The sequence below is a fragment of the Neophocaena asiaeorientalis genome, unplaced genomic scaffold, assembly GCF_003031525.2.
Source record: "Neophocaena asiaeorientalis asiaeorientalis breed wild unplaced genomic scaffold, Neophocaena_asiaeorientalis_V1.1 scaffold521, whole genome shotgun sequence".
NCBI lineage: Eukaryota > Metazoa > Chordata > Mammalia > Artiodactyla > Phocoenidae > Neophocaena > Neophocaena asiaeorientalis.
In genome coordinates, this window is record NW_020174712.1 from 2,157,091 (window position 1) to 2,180,311 (window position 23,221).

A 23,221-nucleotide genomic window follows, 5' to 3' on the forward strand; every position below is an offset into this window, starting at 1 on the left:
ATATATATATATATATATATATGCACAGAACAGAAAACTCAGAGCTTAGGTGTTTGACAAACAATAAAAAGTAATGTATTAATAGCTCAGTAAGGATAAGGTCCTTTATATATATAATTCCAGACAACCTAGAGAATTAACTTTGAACCACTCTACAGAAACATGAACGCTGTGCAGTCATGAACCACAGAACCTGGGGAGCCCGCTCGCCTTATCCACGTTCTGAGGCTTCATCATAGGACAGATGCGAGTAGATTTAAATTCAAAAGTTTTCCGATGAAAATCACCTGTCTTCTGCTGAAGGAACAATGTCTCTATGAGGGCCATGTTTCGGACACTGACCATGTCTACATCACAGGAGGATTTCTCACTGTACTCTCTGCTGGGCCCCACATGGCTGCACCTAAGAGGAAATCTCTCACTTGCTTCCCTGGGTCAGTGCGGTGTCTGGCCATGTGGAAAACACTGCCATCGGTGATGTGACTGCAGATGTCCTTTACTTACAAGAACACCATGTGTCATCAATTCTAAGGAGCACATTCCTCACATTTCCACACCCCTGAAATGGGACGTGCCCTCTAATCAATTCTGTGTCATGATTTCACTGCAAGCAGTTTTTTCTTGCTTACAGATACATAAAATAACGGTGCATCTTCCAATCGATGGCATCTGATATTCAGTGAAGTCTGGTGGTTATGTTTGAGCAAAGCTGGTTGAAAAGTGAACATCTGTTACTCCATTTTCATTTCTCCATTAACTGAGATTGCAAAATTAAATCTGCATTCTAAACCCCCCACTCCCTCCTCCCCATATATTACATTTATTTATGCATCTATTTAGTCAACAAACACTCATTCATCTATTCAGTGATCATATATGTATTAATTATCTGTTCTGTACCAGGCACTGAGCTAGATGCTGTGAAACTAGCAGCAAATATGATACAGTTGTACTTAAGATTATAGCAGATTCTTCAAAATCACATATCTGTGGAAGTTACACTTTTCTGACTAAACAACAATAATCAGAATGTAGGGCCTAAAAAGATCCAAACTGTGGGGAACTTGCTACAACAAATAACAGGGTTTTTTTCATTCCAAGAAAAAATAAATTTTTTTAAAGTAATCTAGGGGAAACCTATAGGTTAAAAAAACTTAAGAGACATATCCAAAAATCACAACATGTGGACCTTATACGGATCTTGATTCAAGTAAACAGACTGTATCAAAATTATGACACTTATGAGACAAATTGGAAATTTGAACACTGACTGGATGTTTGATGTTTTTGAGGAACTACTGTTAATTTTTTCGGATGCAATAATGATACTGTGTTATTTTTAAGGAGTGTCTATCTTTTAAAGATATATACTGACGTAGTCATGAAAGAAATAAGATGTTTGGAATCTGCTTTAAAATATTGGGCTGAACCATATGAAATTGTTTTTGTAAGTCAAAAATGGTTGAACATCTGCAGTTTCATATTGGATGTATGGAAGTGGAGGGAGGTACTAATGAGACAAAATGGCCACGAGCTGATTAATGCTGAAATCGGGGTGACGGTCTATGAAGTACGTTTGACTCACTTGCCTCCTTCCTGTATAAAGTTTTTCCATAATAAAAAGTTATAACAAAATGAGGCCTATACTATGCTATATTTCAAATAAGTCACCAACTAAAAATACTGGAAGTGGAAACTGGAGGTCTCACTGCTAAAACACTCTAGCTAAAAAATTGATTTTCCGTTGCAGGAGTAAATGTGTCTGAAACTTTAACAATTTACCTAAGTTTTCCCTCTACCTTCACAATTCAAACTGAAGTACATTTTTTGGGTATTATTTTCCGATTATTTTGACTAAGTGGCTTGCTTTTAAACATTGTGCTGTCTGGGCAATTTGGTTTTTCCTTCAAGAGTTATTCTAGAGTAGAAACCAGAATGCTTGGCATCTCTTTTAAGTTCAGTTCTAAATAACCGTGCGAACTTGGCCACATGTTCCACTGCCCTTGGGTCTATGTCACTCAACTTTCTCGAGCCTCTGTTTCTTCATCTGCAAACAGGGCACGGTGAAACAGACAATCTTCTCTCTGATGGTCTATGAGTCTGGACTGCAGTGTCTGCTCTTCGCTTAGCAACTTGAGCTCACCCTCGATTTTGCATGGGATATTTGGCAGTTCTCTGGTTATTGAACAAGGGCCACCTAATCTACACAAAGACCCTCACACTGCAGTGGATTTCAGACTACACAGCCCACTGAAAAGCTCACACACACAAACGCATCCCTACGGAAAACTTTTGGAAGTTATGAAAGCTGGTTCTATAGTGCAGCAGGAAAAAAAACTATTGAGATCCACACGAATAGAGGGCTTGAACAGACCTCTGTGTCCCCAAACTAATGGCTTGTCATGGAATATATGCATACATACATACATGCATGCATGCATACATACATACATTCATACACACATACTGGGTTGGCCAAAAAGTTGGCCAACACAATACATATATATAAATATAGGTAATACATTCTAATGTAAGTATATACTATTTAATGAACTTTAAAAAATATTTAATGGCCTGAAAATCTACTTAATATCATCAGATAGTAGCTGGTTGCTGGAGCTTAGCTGGAACTAAGTGACATGCTGGCAACAGTTGCAGGGACCAGATGGAGGCTTGAGACTGTCAAGCTCAGCCTGGATTTGTGAGTTCATTCATAAATTGCTCAGGGAAGTTGGATGAAGCAGGGGATGTGTGTACTTGAGTCTACAAGTTGGTACATGCCAAAGAGGAGACGTGTAAAGCACATGAAACACAACAGCAAAAGAAGCAAGATTAAATACTTCACAGAGATCACATCACTTATTTTTATGAGACAGAATATGAATCAGTAGTATGATCACAACTCTGGCCTCCTCTCTGAACAAAGATTACCTTGATGTGCTTCACTCTGTCTTCTTTTTCTGTCTTTGGTTTCTTTCCTGTGGCAACAAAAATAGTTCTGGATTAATTCATGAAGAACAGAGAGGCATTTTCCCTAAGTTAAATTCTTTCTGAAACTCTCAATGAACTTATTGCTTTAATCTGTACATGGCCAAGATCCCAAATGCTTCTTTGACTGCTTTTGGGGGGCCCTGAGAGTCATTTTCCCCAGCCAGGTAAGAGCAGAATTATCATCCACAACGGGGACGAGGGTTGCATCCTTGCTGTGACTACAGATGTGGAAATAAAGAAATCACAAAGGCACTATAAGGTATATCAAGCGATCATTGTTTTAGTCAGTAAATATCGTTATCCACCTTTCTTAGAAGGTCGTTCAGATAAAGGCAACATTCGGTAGACTCGGAAGGCGTTGTTTCCTTTCTTTATGCTTTTATCTTTGACTTCTTCAATGTCAGGCAGAGAGTTCATGGCACATCGAAAATTCGCCTTCCATGTTTTTGGATCAGGTTTATCTACTCCTGGTTGATGCTTTCCTAACAAAATAGTTGAAAGAATCAAGGTTAAGAAAAAGAGGGGGAAAATTATTTCTAGAGTAAAAATGTCTGGAGACAGGATTGCTGGCAGGTAGTACAGAGAACCCTTTTAATTCTAGGCCACACCTACAGTGAGCAAACCTCCTGGTTTATTTGGGGCTGAGCAGGTTCTTGGGATGCAGGAATTTCTGTTTTAAAACCCGACGGTTCCAGGCAAACTGGGACAAACTGGTCACCCTGCCTCTACGAAACAGCTTGAGAGAAAATTATAATGGTAGAAGAACGGAGAATCAAGGTAAGGAAGAGACAAAGCTAGGAGGCCAGTAGACCGACAAGCACAGGCAACTGGAAGGTCTCTTTTTCATCTGACTCTCAAACATTAAGTAAAAGTCCGTTCCTGCAAATAGCTGGCTAGTTAAATTTTGTTATAAATAAATATAATCTTGACTACCTTTGGGGTAGATAAATTTGACCCAAGTTTATACGACGCAAAACAAATAAGTTCTATATTCCCCTGGTACACACCTGGGGAACTTCATCAGAAAACCACATTTACAGGAAATTTAAGGACTAAGTTTTCTATGGAATGGGTTGAGCATCACTTCTTTTTTTAAAAAATAAATTTATTTATTTGTTTGTTTGTGGCTGCATTGGGTCTTTGTTGCTGCACATAGGCTTTCTCTAGTTGCAGCGAGCGGGGGCTACTCTTCGTTGCGGTGCGCAGGCTTCTCATTGCGCTGTCTTCTCTTGTTGTGGAGCATGGGCTCTAGGCGTGCAGGCCTCAGTAGTTGTGGCTTGCGGGCTGTAGAGCGCAGGCTCAGTAGTTGTGGTGCACGGGCTTAGCTGCTCCGCGGCATCTGGGATCTTCCCAGACCAGGGCTCGAACCCGTGTCCCCTGCATTAGCAGGCGGAATCTTAACCACTGCGCCACCAGGAAAGCCCGAGCAACACCTCTGAGTGATGCAGGCTGTACCCCACGTGTCCTAGATGTGCCTGGGAACAAGTCCCAGGTTTATCAGAGCTATTTTCATGAAGTCATAAGCCAGGAGATTTTATATATGTAGTAAAAATAAACGATAGCTAACAGTCTACAGTATAACTGAAATTTGCCAAGAGAGTAGAACTTAAAACATTGTCACCAGAAAACAATGTACACTTTAAATATTTTGCAATCTAATTTGTCACTTATACCTAAAGGCATGAAAACAACCACAAAAAAGCAACAGTGCCGGGCTCTATAAACAATGCGGGGTTAATACCTGTATGGATGGCCCAGTTTCTAAAGAGCGGTGCATCTTTTTCCACATCCCACCCGTGTCTAGCTGCATGCATCCAGGGGATCTGAAAAATCTTCTTTTCCTGAAAAAAAAAAAAATCAATAAGCACTGCAGCCCTGGGTTTCAGGCCACCATGGCAGAGGATTATAGCTAGTTCTAGCTAGGAAGATTCCCTGCTAAGTATCACTGGGTTTGCTGAGTATCTACTGTAAACCAAACCCACTTCCCCACTGGGCCGCAAACCTTGACAGTCTACCAGGTGAGATTGAGAGGCAAGTGGAGTCTGGTAGGATAAAAATAAATTCCAAGGTCAACGGTGATGATTTGGGAAATGCCAATGTGCCTCCTTTCCTTTCTAGGAACACAGGTAACTGGCCATTTACTGAAATTTCTAATGCTTAGTCTTATCATCTACTCCCATCACTTGGTAAAGAGGAACTCCTTCTGCCTTAGGTAAATTAAAACTTAGGCAACTCTCCAAATGAACACTCACTTTGCCGCTAAAGGGAAGTTGAGGGTGTCTGAGGCCATTGTCACAGAGACTAATTATCTCAATCTGCTCACGCAGCCAACAGAAATAAAAGATTTTGTTCTAATCCCTATGTGTCTACTACCCTGCACGAAATAGCAATAAATGCAAACAAAGATGTACCAATTATACGAAGATCATACTCCTTTTCTGGAAAGAAGTCCCTCGAGTACTGTTCTTCTTATAGCAGACCCTCTCCATCTCTCTTATATCCCAAGAGGTAACTCAAAATTGCTTAGAATCAATCCTGGCAAACATATGATTAGAAACCAGTGCTTTGGAAACAAAGTCACACTTGTAGTAAAACTACTTATGTGAAACTTGGTTCACTTGGCATGTTCACGTGGTCTCAGTTTTGATTTTTGCAACACCCTAACGAGCTGTGCGTATGTTATTTTTTCCGCTTTACAGTTGAGGAAACTGGGAACTTACAGTAGTAAGTATCTGAATTCAAAACCGAGGTCGTGTAATCCCATATTCAGTCACTTATTCATATCACCCGTTGTCTCCCAGGGTTTAGATTTAGAAGATTTCCTGTCCTTCAACAGATCTGTTGACTTGGACTCCATGGAGATTAAAACCCAGGAAAACCATATTTTTTTAAGCTCTTAAGGTAGGTCTGATAATCTCTAGGTATGCGGATCTCTGCACAATACACTGGAGCAGGAAGGAAAATGTCAGTAGGGATTTTCCACCACTTTGGTCTCACACAATGCAAGATACAAACGGTCCCCACCGACCCAAAAGGGACTTGGCCCTCCCCACAGAACATATTGCAAAGCCTGAACTGAAAATATGTCAGAACATTTGAGATCTCCTCAGAACTGTTAAAAGGGAACATTGTATGTATTTAAAACTTGGTCAGTAAAGAAGAACTGAAAGCGAGAGATTTTTCGTAATTCCCTCCTGGTTCATGCTGTAGCATCCACTGAGAGAGGGCAGGGTTTCAGGTTGGCCAGACTCAAAAGGGCAGTGATCAGAAGAGGGCTGAGTGAGACTTTATTTCTTACTGTAGATGAAAAGAAGAGGGCAAAGTCACTTAATGCAATGTCTGACGTTCACATGAAAGGGGAAAACGTGCAAATGAATTTATCTCAGTGAAAGAACTTTTCCTGAACTACACAACCAGAACCTAAAGGTTTATGCTTAAAGATACAGATCCTTAAAGAATCTGCTGGTGTACTTTCTTCTAGGACAAAGGAGATCTGGGGTGACACAATCTGAAATCTATCTCCTAAGACACAAAGTTGATTTTATAAGTAGATCTTTTCAAGCGTTTGCGTGCCTGCAGGCACACACACACACACACACACACACACGCACACACCTCCCAAAACTAGTTTCCCAGAAACCATGCTCAAACCATGAAACCACAAAAGTAATGACTGAACCTAGCAATTATCCACCGTGGATCCTCTTTAAATGGGCAAAGGATGTGAATAGACCTTTTTCCAAAGAAGATAAATAAATGGCCAATGCGCACATGAAAAGGTGCTCAACATCACTAATCATCGGGCAGATGCCAAGTCAAAACAGCAACAAGATACCGTTTCATATCCTCTAGGAAGGCTGGAATTTTTTTTTTTTTTTTTTTTTTTTTTTTTTGCGGTACGCGGGCCTCACTCTGTTGTGGCCTCTCCCGTTGCGGAGCGCAGGCTCAGTGGCCATGGTTCACGCGCCCAGCCGCTCCGCAGCACGTGGGATCTTCCCGGACCGGAGCACGAACCCTTGTCCCCTGCATCAGCAGGCGGACTCTCAACCACTGCGCCACCAGGGAATTTTTTAAAAAAATAAACAGAAAATAGGAAGTGCTGGTGAGGATGCGGAGAAACTGGAACCCTCACACATCGCTGGTGGGGACGGAAAATGGCGCAGCCATTCTGGAAATCAGCTTGGCTGTTCCTCAAAAAATTAAACACAGGGCTTCTCTGGTGGCACAGTGGTTGGGAGTCCGCCTGCCGATGCAGGGGACACGGGTTCGTGCCCTGGTCCGGGAAGATCCCATATGCCACAGAGCGGCTAGGCCCGTGAGCCGTGGCCACTGAGCCTGCGCTCCGCAACGGGAGAGGCCACAACAGTGAGAGGCCCGCGTACCGAAGGAAAAAAAAAAAAAAAACCAAAAAAACCCAAAACACAAATTACCACATGATCCAATAATTTCACTCAAAGAATTACAAACAGCTGTCCATGCAAACATTTATACATGAATGCTCATAGCAGCACTACTCAACAAGAGTCAAAAGACTGAAACAACCCACAGGTCCACCCCCTGATGGAACAGAAAAAGAATGTGTTATACATGCATAAAATGGAATATTATTCAGCCACAAAAAGGAACACAGTATGATATGTGCTACAACAGGAATGAACCTTTAAAGCACTGTGCTAAGGGAGAGACACCTTCCACCAAAGGCCACATGTTGAAAGAGTCCATTTATATGAAATATCCAGAAAAGGCAAATCCAAAGAGACAGACAGCAGATCAGTGGTTGCCACGAACCAGGGCAAGGAGAGTGGGAAGTGACTACCTCATGGCACAGTGCTTCCCTCTGAGGTGACGAAAAAGTTCCGGTCGCGGCGGCTACATAATACTGTGAATGTACTGAATGCCACTGGATTGCACGTTTTAAATGGTAAATTTTTTAAAAAGCTACATGTAACTTTTAACTAGTTTTTCAAATTGCAGAACTACGTTGAAAGATAAAGATGGCAAAACTCATTTTAAACCTGAAAGAGATTCTGACCAGCAAACATTCTGGTTGTATGGGACAGGGAGGGCGTTGCTCTGTGTAGACTCTGTGACATCAGGCTGTGCCATCAGAATCCCAAGCGCCGGGTCCCCACCCCTGGTGTCTACACACAGCGTGCACGGAAGGACTAAATGCAGTAGCGGAGCTACTCATGTTTAGATACATAGAGACCTCTGCCCACCTGCAGGCAGGAGAGAGAAGCCCGGCTCGAGTTGAGAAGACGAGATGATCTTGAGCAAAGCAGAGCAAACACAGCTTGGCCCCAAACGGAAACTAGTCCTCTTATCTCCCTGTGCCTCTTCACTCCCCCAATATTTACAAGATGTTCCGATGTCATTTGCTACTTTTGTTTGGACTTCTTACTTTGTTCCGAGATGACCTGATATTTACACAAGCACAAGCCTGCTCTCAAAGTGCAGAGCAGGAAAAGGTCGGGAGCTACCTGATGATCTCCCAGGCTTGGGGAGGGGCCTTGGTGCCTGGTCCAGGCAGATCTCCGGTAAGAAATAAGAACGTCAATAACCAGGGTTGGGGGGCTTCCCTGGTGGCACAGTGGTTAAGAATCCACCTGCCAGTGCAGGGGACATGCAGACCTGGTCCGGGAAGATCCCACATGCTGCGGAGCAACTAAGCCTGTGAGCCGCAACTACTGAGCCCACAAACCACAACTACTGAAGCCCGTGCACCTAGAGCCTGTGCTCCACAACAAGAGAAGCCACCGTAATGAGAAGCCCGTGCACCACAACGAAGAGTAGTCCCTGCTCGCCGCGACTAGAGAAAGCCCGCGCGCAGCAACGATGACCCAACGCAGCCAGAAATAAATAAACAAAACAAAACAAAACAAAAAAACCAGGGTGGGAATCAATCGGAGCGACGAGAAAAACGGTGAACCTGAATGCGACCACCTCCTTCCTTCCTCAAGAAACAGCCCAGGGAAACCACAAGCAAAAATGAGGACAAATCCAGAACTGAGCTGGTCTCTTCAACAAGCCAATGGAGAGACGGAAAAAAGGGAGAGCGCACCATTCATAGTCAGGAACCAAACACAACCTGCGCACACTCTTTGGATTCTGATTGAACAAATCAATTGTAAAAAGATACCTGGGGAATACTCAAGGCATTCTGAATATGAACAGGCAGTAATGACATTTTAAGTGACGATTACTTACGATTAATTTACGATTACCTATAGTGGTATTGTGGCTCTATAAGAAACCTTCTTGGATCTTATAGATGTACAGTGTCAAGGAGCTGCTTTACCACACACCCCACAGATCCTTTTTAAATGTTAATGATTGTTCAATCTAGATGTGAGTTTTAAATCTAGATGCGAATTTACTGCGCTATTCTTCCTAGTCATTAGATCATTCAAGCACACTATGTCTATTTGCAAATGTTCATAATAAAAAGTAACTGGCCCAAGCCACGACCCCTTTCAAGAACTAGTTCTAATATTGCTTTGCCAAACTTCCTCACCACTCCTCCAGAGGAACCCAGAGGACCCGTTCCATCACCCTCCACCCCTCATGTATTGAAAGGAGGAGGTGGAAACAAATTTAAGGCATTAATTAACCACCTATTTGTCTCTTGCTAAGAATGCACTGGGTTTGACGGCGCCCCCATTTGAGAGACACGTGACAGCTGCCAACCTCATGTTCTTAAGTCTAATTATCTTAACAGAACAAAAACAGAGTCACTGATGTTCCTCCCCTTCAAGCGCCCATCATTCATCCATTCATTCTCAGCACGATGTTACCTCCTGGGTGTCGGGCACGAGGCCTGGCACTGAGCTCACAGCGACAACCAAGACAGCCCTGGTACCTGCCCTCTGGCACGGCCAGCCTGGAGTGCCTCACCGTGAGGACTGACACTTGGAACACAGCTAAGGCACAAGTGAATGACAAAGTGCCGCAGACAGCACAGGTGCTCCAGGAGTCACAACAGGCTCCAGTGAGAGAAGAGAATTTGGAATGGCCTCAAACCACTCAAAACACGAACAGGGATTCTTTTTTTCTTTCTTTGCGGTATGCCGGCCTCTCACCGTTGTGGCCTCTCCCGTTGCGCAGCACAGGCTCCAGACGCGCAGGCTCAGCGGCCATTGGCTCACGGGCCCAGCCGCTCCGCGGCATGTGGGATCTTCCCAGACCGGGGCACAAACCCGTGTCCCCTGCATCGGCAGGCGGACTCTCAACCACTGCGCCACCAGGGAAGCCCACGAACAGGGATTCTTAGGCTTATGAATGGGCAGGAAATAACAGTAAGGTCTGAGTAAAATATTTCTGTGGACAGACGAACGCCAGCCAGCCTGAGTTGGCAGAAACCTATAAATAGACGCCCTGGGGAGCTGTGGGTACTGAGAGGAAATGCCCTGAGGCCACCTGAGGTCTACAGGGACAGGCACAGCTCTGTCCGCATTGGGCGCTCAGGCAGCCCACAAGCTCCTGGCACAGCGCCGTCCTGAGTGGTGCCGTGTACTGTAGCCACAGCACACCCTCCTTCCTTCAGCCTGGCCCACACCCAGCCCAGCAGAGGACAAGGGGACGGTCTCCTGTCCCTCTGTACCAGGGAAGGGAACTCACGAGCCAAGAGCCGGAGAGGGGTCAAGTGTTCACTTGCACCAAGAGGCACCCATTCACTTTCTGGTCCTCTATCCGAAAAACATGGGCACAGTGGCGGGAGGAAAAGGTGTCTCAGTGCAGAGTACCGGTGAGGAAGCTACCCTGCGAGGATGTATAAGTTCCCTACAGCCGTCGTAACAAACTGCCACCCACTGGGCGGCTTTACCACCACAGAAGCGGATTCTACCACTGTTCTGGAGGCCAGCAATCCAAAAGCAAGAGGGCAGCAGGGCTGCATTCCCTTCAGAGGCTCTGAGGAGAATCCTCCCTTGCGTCTTCCGGCTTCCGGCGGTTCCAGGTGTTCTTGGCTTGTGGCTGCATCACTCCAGTCTCCGCCTCCTCTTCCGTGGATGTGCGTCTCCTCTTCTGTGTCTTGTAAGGACTCTTGTCGTTGGATTGGCCCAGCGGGATAATCCAGGATGATCTCCTCCGCAAATCCTTATGTCAATTACACCCGCCAAGACTCTTTTTTTCAAATAAGTTCACATCCACAAGTTCTGGGGCTCGGGATGCGGACCTATCTTTTGAGGGGGCCGCCATTCAACCTACTACAGAGAACAAACTGTAGCACATCAAGCACCCACCTGGTACAGGAGACGCAGTGACACTGTGCGTGCGCCACTGCATCGAGCCAGCCAAAACGGGTGGGTGGGTTTTAAAAACAGAAAAAGCAAGACCAAACTTACTTCTCTTCGGAAATCAGCAACATCTGCTTTAATTTCACACCCTAAATCAATAATAGGCAATGTTACTTTGTTCTTCAAAATAGAATCCTACTAAACCTACAAGCCTTGGTTTCCTTGTCTGCAAAATGGAAAAAATAACAGCATCTACCCCATAGTGGGGATTATGGGAGTGAACGCACGATCTGGCGTAGAGAAGTGCCTGCACTTCACAAATTAGTTTTATTATGATCATTATCACTATCGTTATTCTTGTTCTTGAGGACCCTATGTCTCTTCAACTCTCCTTTGACTATCATCTCCCCTTTACTGACACCTCTGCATGCGCCCCTGCTAACCCAGCAGGACAAGGGGCAACCTGACTTGTCGTTTGTTTCTTTGCAACAGGCTAATTACAAAGCCCCTCCAGGATATAAACCTAAAACACTATAGACATTGCAAGCCTGGAAAAATATATTGTTTGCCATTAGACCTTAAAATATATGACAGGTCACGTGAAGTGAGCATACGCTTTACTTAAAGTATTTCTGTTTACTTCTACCCCATCTTGTTTCAGAAGGGACTCAGATCCATTCAAATACATACACTGTTACACTTAAAATAAGTGAAAAAATAGGTAAATGAGGGGAAAAGAACAAAAAGAAATAAGATCTGAGAGACAACTGAAAAAATAAAATGAAGCAAGGAGTAACATTAGTAAAAAAAAAGTATGCTGCAATATTTTGTACTCTTGTTAGGAGCGGCCACAATCTGGCTCGAAGCTCTGGAGCTGACCTGCTAAATTATTCATCGTGTCCTTAAGATTAAAAACGCAGAGGGGAGGCAGAAGAGGAAGACGACATTTGCTCCGAAGAACTGCAATTCCTGGTAGTGCGAGAGCAATCTCTCTCTCGGGCCATCTTAGAGAAAGCATGATGTATTCGTTGCTTTTCTAGATTTTAACTAAATGTTTTCAGGTGGTCTTTACTTTCACATCCAATGTCTTCCTGATTCCGCCATGAGAGGCAGGATCAAGTAAACTGAGAGTTTTCAGGTTGATAAAAGTAAGGAAGTATTTATGTATAGATAGGGGGTGTAAATGATGCAATACTGCTTTTTTAGGACAGGTAGGCACACAAACAGGATTTCATGATAAAAATAAAACCATTTTTTAAGACAAAAACAAAAGTTTTCTTTACATAAAGAGTACTGAAAAGAAAATCAATATGCTCCATTCCCAGCAGAAAGCCCTACAGTTTCCATGTCCTCTAATCCTCGAAAACCAGAAGAAAGGAATTTAGAGAAGGAAAAGGGTAAGAATTACTGAACAGAAATACAGCAAGAAGCTTCCCATCAACAGTCATCCACGAGACCAGAGCCTTACCTCGGGGTCGAGGCTACAGTCTGAGAGGATGATAAGTCTTCCTTGTATGATAATTTCATATTTTCATGATCCTTTTTGCTTGGTTGTTTTTTTGTAAATAATAAGCATAATATTTTGGACACGAAGAACAGTTTCACTTGCGGTGATCCACAGGCACCGGCTTAGTGAGGGTCTCTCTCACACAGATACACACACCCATGCGCATACAAGCAGACGCGCACACACGCACTTACCTTGTTAAGCCACTTCAGCCCTGGTATCGTGTTTGAGTTGATCTGTTCTTCCAGCCACGGGCGCATGCGCATCCTCTCCACCGGCATGGCGCCCTTCTGCAGAAGAGAAGCAACACGTCAGGCATTTCTGCTACCCACTGTCATGTCTGCACCGTGAAGTCTTGACACCCCTGCCTGACCCTCTTCTATTTTCCTCTTCCTCAAAACCGCACAGCTTATGTGTACATGGGGGCTGGGGGGGCCCTGAGAGCTTATTAGGGGCTTTGCCCTAGAGCCCCCCGCCCCTGCTTGAGTGCGGTACTCATTCCCCAGGGGCCGTCTCGGTGGGGTGGTGGTGCAGGCCACCCCTGCTCTCAGCTGAGAGGGTCCCATGACGCAGAAACTCGGCCAGTCACAGGGCCCGGACACCTAACGCTGGGCTGTGTTTACGGCAGGTACCTTCAGTGTATCAGGTACTCAGAGGACCAGGGCCTGACAAATACCTTTGGGTATTATCCTTCCAAGAGCCGAGGGTGGACAGAATAACCATGTCATTCCTCGAGGGTATCTGGGTAACAGACGTGTGTCGAAGCCCCGGCATGGGCACTTCCAAGCGCTTACGGAATCAATTCACGCGATTCCAAGGCCTTTCACCCACTGGCCACCCCTCCTGATGTCGTCTGTCTCCCTGCAGAGTGCACCAGCCTCTAGCTCTGGCTTCAGCATCGCTTTGATGTGAAAGCATCTCTTTTTTTTTTTTAAAAAGATTAATTTAATTAATTAATTAATTAATTAATTTTATTGGCTGCGTTGGGTCTTCTGTTGCTGTGCGCTGGCTTTCTCTAGTTGCAGCGAGCGGGGGCTACTCTTCGTTGCAGTGCGAGGGCTTTTCATTGCAGTGGCTTCTCTTGTTGTGGAGCACAGGCTCTAGGCACGCAGGCTTCAGTGGTTGTGGCACATGGGCTTCAATAGTTGTGGCACGTGGGCTCAAGAGCGCAGGCTCAGTAGCTGTGGCACACGGGCTTAACTGCTCCGCAGCATGTGGGATCTTCCCGGACCAGGGCTCGAACCCGTGTCCCCTGCATCGGCGGGTGGACTCTCAACCACTGCGCCACCAGGGAAGCCCGAAAGCATCTCTTATTTGGAGTGTTCCCTCAGGGTCTTTCCTCACTGCCATGCGCCTCCTCTGGCCTGGGGTCACCTGTCCTCCACCAGCCCACATAACACCTCTCTCCCCTCCTTCCAGATGCATTTCTATACAGTCTTTCCCTTGTCCACCTAAATACACCCAGAGCGGGGTCACTAACACAGTGCCGTCTATCACTCATCTTCAGCCTGTTTACACGGAAGTTTAAATTCGATGCAGGATTCAAAAGCAGAGGCAATGGCGACCAAGTATCCATTCCACAGGACTTCGTGCACAGTGGGACATCATCCTCTTTCCAACCCTTGGTTGCCTCATCTTTCCTTTATTCATTTTCTCCTCCGAAAACGAGCTCTGAATATTCTATCCAGATGACTTCAGGCTGAGATGGTCAAAGTCTCAGTAATATGCTCGTCCAGCTCACAAAGGCCTTCCCATCTCCCCTACGTGCAGCTGCTCTGCCACCTGGGGCCCCACCCTCTGCCTGTAGAGTCTAATTCAATTCTGGAGCTAAATCCTAGCCCCTGCCTTTCCCTTGGCCCTCTGCCCCACTTCTGACCTACTCGCTGTCTCAGACGCCGCCTGCCGCTGCCTCTCTGTTCCTCCTTCCTGGCCTTGCCAATCCCCAGCAGTGCTCCAAGACGCAGCCTCCGCCCTCCTCCACCACGAGGCCCGTCCCCCGGACGCTCCAGCGGAAGGAACCCGTCCCCCTCCAGGCCCCACAATACCCAGGGATCCTGTACTGCTCATTTGAAAATCGAACGTTGCATCAGGGCAGCTATTCCAATGTTGTCTTTCTTCTTATCTAACTCTTATCTTAAATGTAAACTTTTCAGCTGTGCTCAGCCTCTCTTCCTAACCAAAGTGTAAATTCGCTGGGAGTAGGAGCTCTACCTCTTCTAGGTCTTTGGCTAATCCTACAAAGCCTAAATGCGGCCGTCCCCCCACTCCGCCCCCGCGAGATGTGCAATACAAGGACCGGGCCAGTTCTGAAGATAAGGCAAGGTGCCGTCACCATGGCAGGCTGGCCCCGCCCACTCATCTGGTGTCTTCAGGAGTGACAGGAACTGCAGGGACAGTCCAAAAGGACGTGGAACGGCCACAGGGAGCCCCCAACACAGCTGCTCTGAGTGGGTCTCAAGTTGTTCCACTCACTCACTCTTTCACCCACCCACTCAAAGATCATATATCAAGAGTGATGTTCCAGGAATAGGAAGAAGACGACAGTCCCTGCCATCTAGGGACTCCCAGTCTAGCGGGAGACAGGGGAGAAGATAATTCCCACAGCCCACGGAGCATCTTGTGTCCAGGATGATAAGAGGAGTTATGGAGAGTTCTGGGAGCGTCAGGAAAAGCTGCCCACATTAGATGCACTGGGCGAGTGTGCACTGGGCTCTGCCCAGTCAATCCGATCAGATCCTCCTCCTTGAGAAGATCTTAAGACACAGAAAGGGCGCAGCTAAGTCAGGGCAGTAGGAAGAGTAGCTACGTAGTGACACGCGCTTCCGAGGGGACAAGATGACAAGCTTAGCAACACAGAAACACGCCCCTGCTTCCAATCCGTCATTATAATAATATATTCCTCCCCTATTATTTTTTTTTTTTTGCGGTACGCGGGCCTCTCACTGCAGTGGCCTCTCCCGTTGCGGAGCACAGGCTCCGGATGCGCAGGCTCAGCGGCCATGGCTCACGGGCCCAGCCACTCTGCGGCACGTGGGATCTTCCCGGACCGGGGCACGAACCCGCGTCCCCTGCATCGGCAGGCGGACTTCTCAAAATAGGGAAGCCCCCTCCCCTATTTTTTTTCACAGACAACCCATTTGGAAACAACGGTCACCTGTAATAGTTCAAAAAGCTTTCTGTCTTTAAAACTAAAGCCTAGGGCTTCCCTGGTGGCGCAGTGGTTGAGAGTCGGCCTGCCGATGATCAGTGTTGTTAATAGCAAAGATAAGAGCTGATTACAAAACCTAGACCAGTGCTTCACCGACATTAACGCACATACAAATCTCAATTCAGCAGGTTTTGGTGAGTCCTGGGATTCTCTATTTCTAACAAGCTCCTAGGTCCTTGGACCACACTCCACGGAACAAGGATCCAGACTCACCTGGCTCCTCTGCGACTCACTACAAAGTCTGGTCATCCTGGCAGACAGGCCTCCTCTACTAGCCTCAGTGTGGCAGGTGCTGCTGTATCATCTACCCGTTGGCCCAGCCCCTATTTCCATCCTGTGTGTTTCTAACAAGGATGCAGCTCAGCCAAACCTCAACATTTATCGCTCACCTAGCCAAAACACTACGGAAGTCACACGTGTAAAAACTGTTCTAAGTCAGTCATCAGGGCTGTCATTAATTACAAGCAGATTTTTAGGAAAAGCAAATATAGCAAATATCTGATCCGAGTAGGGAAAACTCTATTATCAAGGGCTTCACTTATTTCAGGTTCTATGGTGTTGCTGTTTTTAACAGCTAGGACATCCCCGATGATACACAATGAAAGGTAACCCTTTTACCTGGAGGCACTTCCTCTGTCTTACTTGATTTTACAGCCTGCTCCCCCGCCCCCTGCGACAAACACACTGAACAGGTAATGAATTACCAGTCGTCTTGCCACACAACCCAGAATAAAAAGGTTGCCATTTGACATAGACTTCTCATGACGCTCAAGTATGCATCCTCCGGTGAAAGAAAGGAAAGGTAGAATTCTACATGCAGCCAGCACCAGAAACTCATGCCTACGTGGCATGTGTTTTCTAGCTTCTATCAGTGAAATTCAAGATGATAGACTGGTCTTCCTTCTTTAAGGCAAGTTTCCCATGGGCAGCAACACCCAGGCCAGCGTTGCTTGAACAGAGCTGAAGAAGGCATGGAACTCGGTAGAGAAGACAAAGAGGTGCTATTTTTGCCATGAGGACCAAAATACACCAGAAATCGGGATGCTCGTGTTCCAGTCCTGGCTTTGTCATTACCACTGTGTGTCCTCGGGCCAGTCACTCAATCTCTCTGGTGGATACTTTGATCATCTAGAAAAAGGAGAGGTTTCACAAAGATAATTTCTTAGGTTATCTGTGATTCTAGGAATCCGTTGGTAACATGAAGGCTCATAATCTGATCTATCTTTTCTGTAAGCTTCATTTCTTGTACACTGTGCTGTTTTTAAAAGTGAAATGCTTAAATTTATGGTTCTATAAACCTAAAATATGAAGCTTCTACCCTCAAGCCTGACTTTGGAAAATCAGCTATCCTTACATCCTGGAGATTTCGGGTTGGGATCATCTTCAAAACTATGGCATTGCTACAAATCAATTCAGTACATGGCAAGTATTTAGAATATTACTGGCACCAGGGCTGCTCCATAAAGGCACATGAGCTGTTCACTGTGATACACAGGACATAAATCGCATCCCCCATGAAGCTGACTATGCTAACTGTGGTCCTGATCAGTGTCATTAACAGTGATCTTGAATTCTAACTTAAATAACTGAGGTTCGGGTCTTGGAATAGTAACAGCAATGGCTACTACTACCGAGCACTTCCTATATGCCACACAAGAAAACCAGGGTTTTCTGGGAGCTTCTCACTTCTCTTTTAACCCTAGGAGGCAGGGACTTTACTACCCCATATTTCAGATGAGGGGATAGGTTGGGGAACTGCCCAAAGGCAACCTGCTGGTCAGTAGGGGAGCCCAGACTCTCGTTCAGGTCTGTCTGCAAATCCCCAGACTCAGAAACCGTAATGCCTGTCTTCCTCTCACTTCAGAAAGTATTCAGTTATGATGGTCTTTTAACTGTTCTACTTATGGAGGTATTCCCAAGCCCTCTCTGTTTTGCATACCACTGACGTATCAGTCATCCTAAAATACCACTTAAATCATGTTAGTGTTCTGTATTACAGACTTCTAAACATCTCTGCTAGATTTTAGATAATAAAATCCTTGGCTGACAGGGTGCTGCTTCTGGTAATGGCACGGTAGGTAACTCAGACCTAACTCTCCTGGTGAATAACTAAGAAACCTAAATAAAGTGTGTGTTTTCTGTTTTGTTTTGTTTTGTTTAGCAGCATTGGGTCTTTGTTGCTGTGCGTGGGCTTTGTCTAGTTGAGGCGAGCGGGGGCTACTCTTCACTGTGGTGTGCGGGCTTCTCATTGCAGTGGCTTCCCTTGTTGCGGAGCACGGGCTCTAGGCGTGCGGGCCTCAGTAGTTGTGGCACGTGGGTTCAGTAGTTGCGGCTCGTGGGCTCTAGACCGCAGGCTCAATAGTTGTGGCACATGGGCTTAGCTGCTCCGCGGCATGTGGGATCTTCCTGGACCAGGGATCGAACTCGTGTCCCCTGCATTGGCAGGCGGATTCTTAGCCACTGAGCCACCAGGGAAGTCCCACAAAGTGTGTTTTAAAAAATATATTTGGAAACATCAGAGAACTAAGATGGTAGTAAAGAATTAGGAGGGCAAGATCTGGGAGAAGAAAGAAACCCAGGATGGTAAGCCTGATGTTTGGGGCAGCTCTTCTCCTAGCCTAGGGGCATCTGCTGAATCCAGAAGAGGAGGCTTTAGGGCATCAAAGCTGAGCAGAGCTGTTGACACATTCAGTGACTAGGGGGATAAGAATTGAAGCTAAAGAAAAGGGAGTCCTGGAAACCTCCCTCTTTCCAAACATGCAAGCTTTGTAAGGGATAAAACTAAATGGAAATGGACTAACCTCAAAGACTAAAGCCCAGCTTTGATTAATTTCAATCCTTGACCAAATTAAAACGATCTGGAACTACCAGAAGTTAAGTTAAATCATATCTTGAGGAAAGATGACATTATCCTAAGATTCATATTCTCTGTGCTGTTTTTCAGATACAATGCCCAGCATTCAATCAATACAGCTGGGAATACAAGGCTAAAAGACAAGAAAATAGAAAACCAAGGGAAGTAATGAACAATAGAAATGGACCAATAGGGATACATACACAGATTTTATACAGATATAATGAATATACACATAGCAAATGTTTCCAGACATAATCTTTAAAACAGCTATGCCTAATACATTCAAGGAAATAAAAGGCAAGATGGAAAAATTTTTCAGAGAACTGGAGACTATAAAACAATAGAAATTCTACAACTAAAGTATAAATAATTAAAATTAAGAACTCGATGGATGGGTTCACCAATAGATTAGACATCACTAGGGGAAGAAACAGTGAACCAGAAGAGAGGTCACAATGAAACAGACAGAATGAAGCACTGAGACAAAAAAGTGGAACATGTAAAAACAGACTCCATAAAATCCATAGACTGTATTTTAGACCTACAAAGGTCTAAACATGGGTAGTTGGAAGTTCCACAAAGATAAGAGAAAGAATGAAGCAGGAGCAAAATTTGAAGAGACAGTGATCAATGACCACCTAACCACAGGTTTAATACTCACTACAGACCCCAAACTGGCAACTATAAATAAAACCACACCTAGGCATACTGTAGGGCACACTTGATGAAAACCAAAAGTATAGAGAAAAATCTTAAAAACAGCCGGAGGAAAAACAGGCTCATGACCTTCAAAAACCAAAAAACACAAAACCCAGAAGGCTTACAGTGACTCCTCAACAGAAACAATGGAAAACAGAAGACAATGGAAAGATGCCTTTAAAGCACCCAAAGAGAATAATTGCTATTTTAAAATGTTATATACAGTGTGAAAATTTCCTTTGGGAATGAAGAGGAGATAAAGGCATCTTCACTCAGAGGAAAACGTAGAGAATTTCTACCAGAAGCCCCACAGCGCATCAGTTCCCAGTTACAGCGTCACAGGAGATAAGCCACAACCGGGCAACAGGGAAAGCAAAGGGATGGGAGCTGAGTTGCTAAGCACAGGACCTAACTTTGAGGCTGTGTCACAGAAGCCAATCACAGCAGTGCTCAGTGCCATCTCTTCTGCAGCTGCATCATTTGTTTTAAACATGCCTGTGCAGGCTCCTGTCACCTAATAGTTCTCCCCACATAGCCATGCACCACCCCTCGTATCAACCTACATCAATGTTACCCTCCCAACAAAAGCCAGCTCAAGTCTATTTTCATCCATTAAACCTTCTCTCACAACTCTAAGCACTGGACCCAATCCTCCTGTGGATGTGCTGTCTGCAGTATCCAGTCATCCAGTGTACCAACAAATATTTATTACATACACGTTATTACAAGGAACTGTGCTAAGTGCTGTGGAGGATTCAAAGACGTGTAAGACAGTATCGCTACCCTCAAGGAATTAATAAATTACCTGGGGGCATGAGACATAAATCATATAAAGCTAACTGATAATACTATAATTATAATAATAAAAGACTGCAATAGAGATCCGAAGGCAGTATATGATTAACTGCCAACTAGGTGAACTCGTTCATAAATCATTATTAGATGGGTTCATCAGCGAAAGCTTTATGGTAAAGGAAGAGCTTATAAGGTAGGGAGGGATCACTTCGGCAGAGAAAAGGCTGCAGGCCAAGTTAGGCAAGGTAAAGGCTGGTACTAATGGCCAAAGCAGAACTGAGGAAGATGTCTTTGCTGATGTGGGCAGAGCAACTGATGCACGTACCAACATGGGGGAAGCTTCATACGAGCCAGCCAGCGTGTGAGAAGCACAGACTGGATAGTTTACAAATATCATCACTAACCCTCACAACAGCCCTACTCAGTTAAATATTATTATCCTCATTCTAGAGATGAGAAAAAGGATAGCTTGAAAAGGTAACTTTAAAAAAAGAAAAAAGTGTCCAAGTCACACAAGCCCCCAGATGGGGAACCAAGATTTGCGCCCAGGTCTTTCTGGAGGGTCTCCAATGCCCAGCTAGATACTCAGCTTGTTTACAGGGGCTACTAAAAAGCTCTGAATGGCCTCGTTTCATCGTGAACCAAGCAGCACTCTCTGCAGGAACACGTGGAGGCAAGGAAGCCGGTAGCCAGAGCTGCAGCTCTGTCCAGGATGGTGGCTATGGGAACACGCAGGAAAAGAAAAACGCACGCACAAGTGGCAATACATCTGTAGGAATATAATAGCAATTTTTAGTGGTGATTTTTCCTGAATATGCAGTAATCCTTCCCAAAATATAAGTTCCTCTTACATAACATCCTACACTCCCCACACTGACTTTTGTGTACCTTTTTGAAAAAATAAGAATTTCAGTTTAAAATTATGTGAATTGAGAGGAAGCTGTAGTTGAAAACTGAATATCACCACCACCACCATTCTCATCATCATCATTCTCTTTAACCCCGTCACATTGGCTCAGGCCCTTACTAAGAATGGGATACCAATGCTTTTCATGCATTATTTCATTCCATCTTCAAACAATCTGTACGAGGTATAGTATCTTATCTCCATCTCTACAGATGAGGAAATGAAGCTACCTCCCAAGATGCAGAGCTGTCAAGTGGTAAAGCTAAGATTCAAACCCAGATCTTCCTGACTGGAAGAATATGCCCGAAACCTCTAAAACAGTTTTTATTCCAAACATCCAGTAGCAACCCATTAGAGGGTCAGGAAATCAGTTTATTGGATTAAGATCTGAATTACAGGATGACGATAAGCACTTTAATGTATGAGACTACAGAACAGAAACTATGAGGGTTCCCCAAATAACAGTAAGCATTGTTTCATTAAACTTTTGTTTCAACTTTATATTATTATATTGGTACTGTGGCCAAAAAAGTATAAAAAGCATCGTACTGAGCTAGACTGGTTCCCAGCTGTGTGTACAGATGTGTGTGAGCATGTGGATGGTGGGGGAGGCAGAGGTCATGGTGGAAAGTAGAAAACGGAAGAGAAGGAAATAGAAGAGAAGAAGCGGCAAACCCTTACAGCGGTAACTGACTCCCAGGAGACAGAAGTGAAATGTACAAGCGAAGTTCAACAGCATGTGCTTGGCATGAAAATACCATGCTCAGAGCTAAGATGAAAGGACTCTGTGCATTTTGGAGGGGGTCTGAGACTTACCCATTTGGCTATACTTAATACTTCTCTGCCTACAATATTCAAATCACGCTACATACTCTGGTGGGACCGTAGGGCCAAGTCAACAATTAGCAGTCAGGAAATCAGAAAGACATTCAGCATTTGGATGGAGCGCTCGACGCAGAAAAAAGCTTGCCTCTCGGCATAATATTCTCCACACCAATGCAAAACCAATTTTAAAGTTTTGTTAAACTTCAGGAGAGTTAGTAGGTAATGGAAATCAATTGTATGCTATCCATTGTATCACGGATATAATTTCATGCACTTACTGTTTTACTTTATTGAACGTTAAAAAGACACGTCATAGATTCATTTAAGTATTTTAGTTTCTAGCCCCGTGTTTCTCAGGTTTTAAGCAATTCAACCATGAATTCCCTTATTATATGGATTTTTCAGGAACCGAACCTTGAATGATGTGGCAGGATTGCTATAAATAGCTCAATATATCATAACCCAGTATGGCTCAGTATATCATAAGCATACTTTGCTATACTTTCTTTTCACCTATACCAGCATCCCAAAACTGCCTGTGCAGCATTATTACTTGGGGGATCAAAAAAAAAGGTTCCCTGGCCCCATCCTAGAACTACTGAATAAGAATCTCCAGGGTTTAAGAATCAGTTATTTTTTATTATCCTAGGATAACTGTCATGCGGCTAAGTGTAGGTATCACTGCCATTTAGTACCATTAACCAATGGCCTTCCAGGTCTCGTATGTCTCATGAATATCTCCAGTTGAGTCATGGGAAAACAGGGAGGCCGATGGGGAATAGATTTCACCATGAATGGAATATAAATGCATATGAAATTAAAAGTCTAAATACTTCTAAATACCACAGAAACAGTTTCCCATACTTAGAATCACCCAGACTATAGTTTTTGCATATTTGCCATTCTACCCACAATTTTCTTATTAGGCATGTTTTCTATACCCTTTTAGAAGACATTACCATAGCTCCTTTACAAAAATTTCCCTGTCTCTGACCACAGTCTACCCTGGTACCTGAAACAGTACGATTTAGCCTCTGAATCACACCATAAGCTGACAGAGAAGTTGACTTATGGCCTCCACACGTGTGCTAGAAAGACACCAAAATATCTCTGGCTTTCAGTACTGCAGGTGAGCCAACGGTCATTCTAGAAAACAGTTCTCAACGCAGCCTAAAGAGAACAGAAGTTCTCGACCCAG

The 23,221-nt window shown here is 44.6% G+C and overlaps 1 protein-coding gene across 3 annotated transcripts in view; it reads right to left on the bottom strand.

Annotated features, from left to right (window-relative positions):
• The window catches only part of IRF2 (interferon regulatory factor 2), an 85,710-nt gene that overhangs the window by 27,843 nt on the left and 34,646 nt on the right, over positions 1 to 23,221 (bottom strand). For 2 of the 3 annotated variants that reach the window (XM_024760007.1, XM_024760006.1), the window contains 4 exons: positions 12,927 to 13,022; positions 4,733 to 4,832; positions 3,297 to 3,473; positions 2,932 to 2,978 (listed from right to left, as the gene is read on the bottom strand). In XM_024760007.1, coding sequence (XP_024615775.1) covers positions 2,932 to 2,978; positions 3,297 to 3,473; positions 4,733 to 4,832; positions 12,927 to 13,013 — 411 coding nt within the window. In that variant the 5' untranslated portion in view covers positions 13,014 to 13,022. Of the gene's footprint in view, positions 1 to 2,931; positions 2,979 to 3,296; positions 3,474 to 4,732; positions 4,833 to 12,926; positions 13,023 to 16,644; positions 16,669 to 23,221 lie in introns of those variants that run through there. The other variant, XM_024760005.1, reaches the window with a different exon arrangement.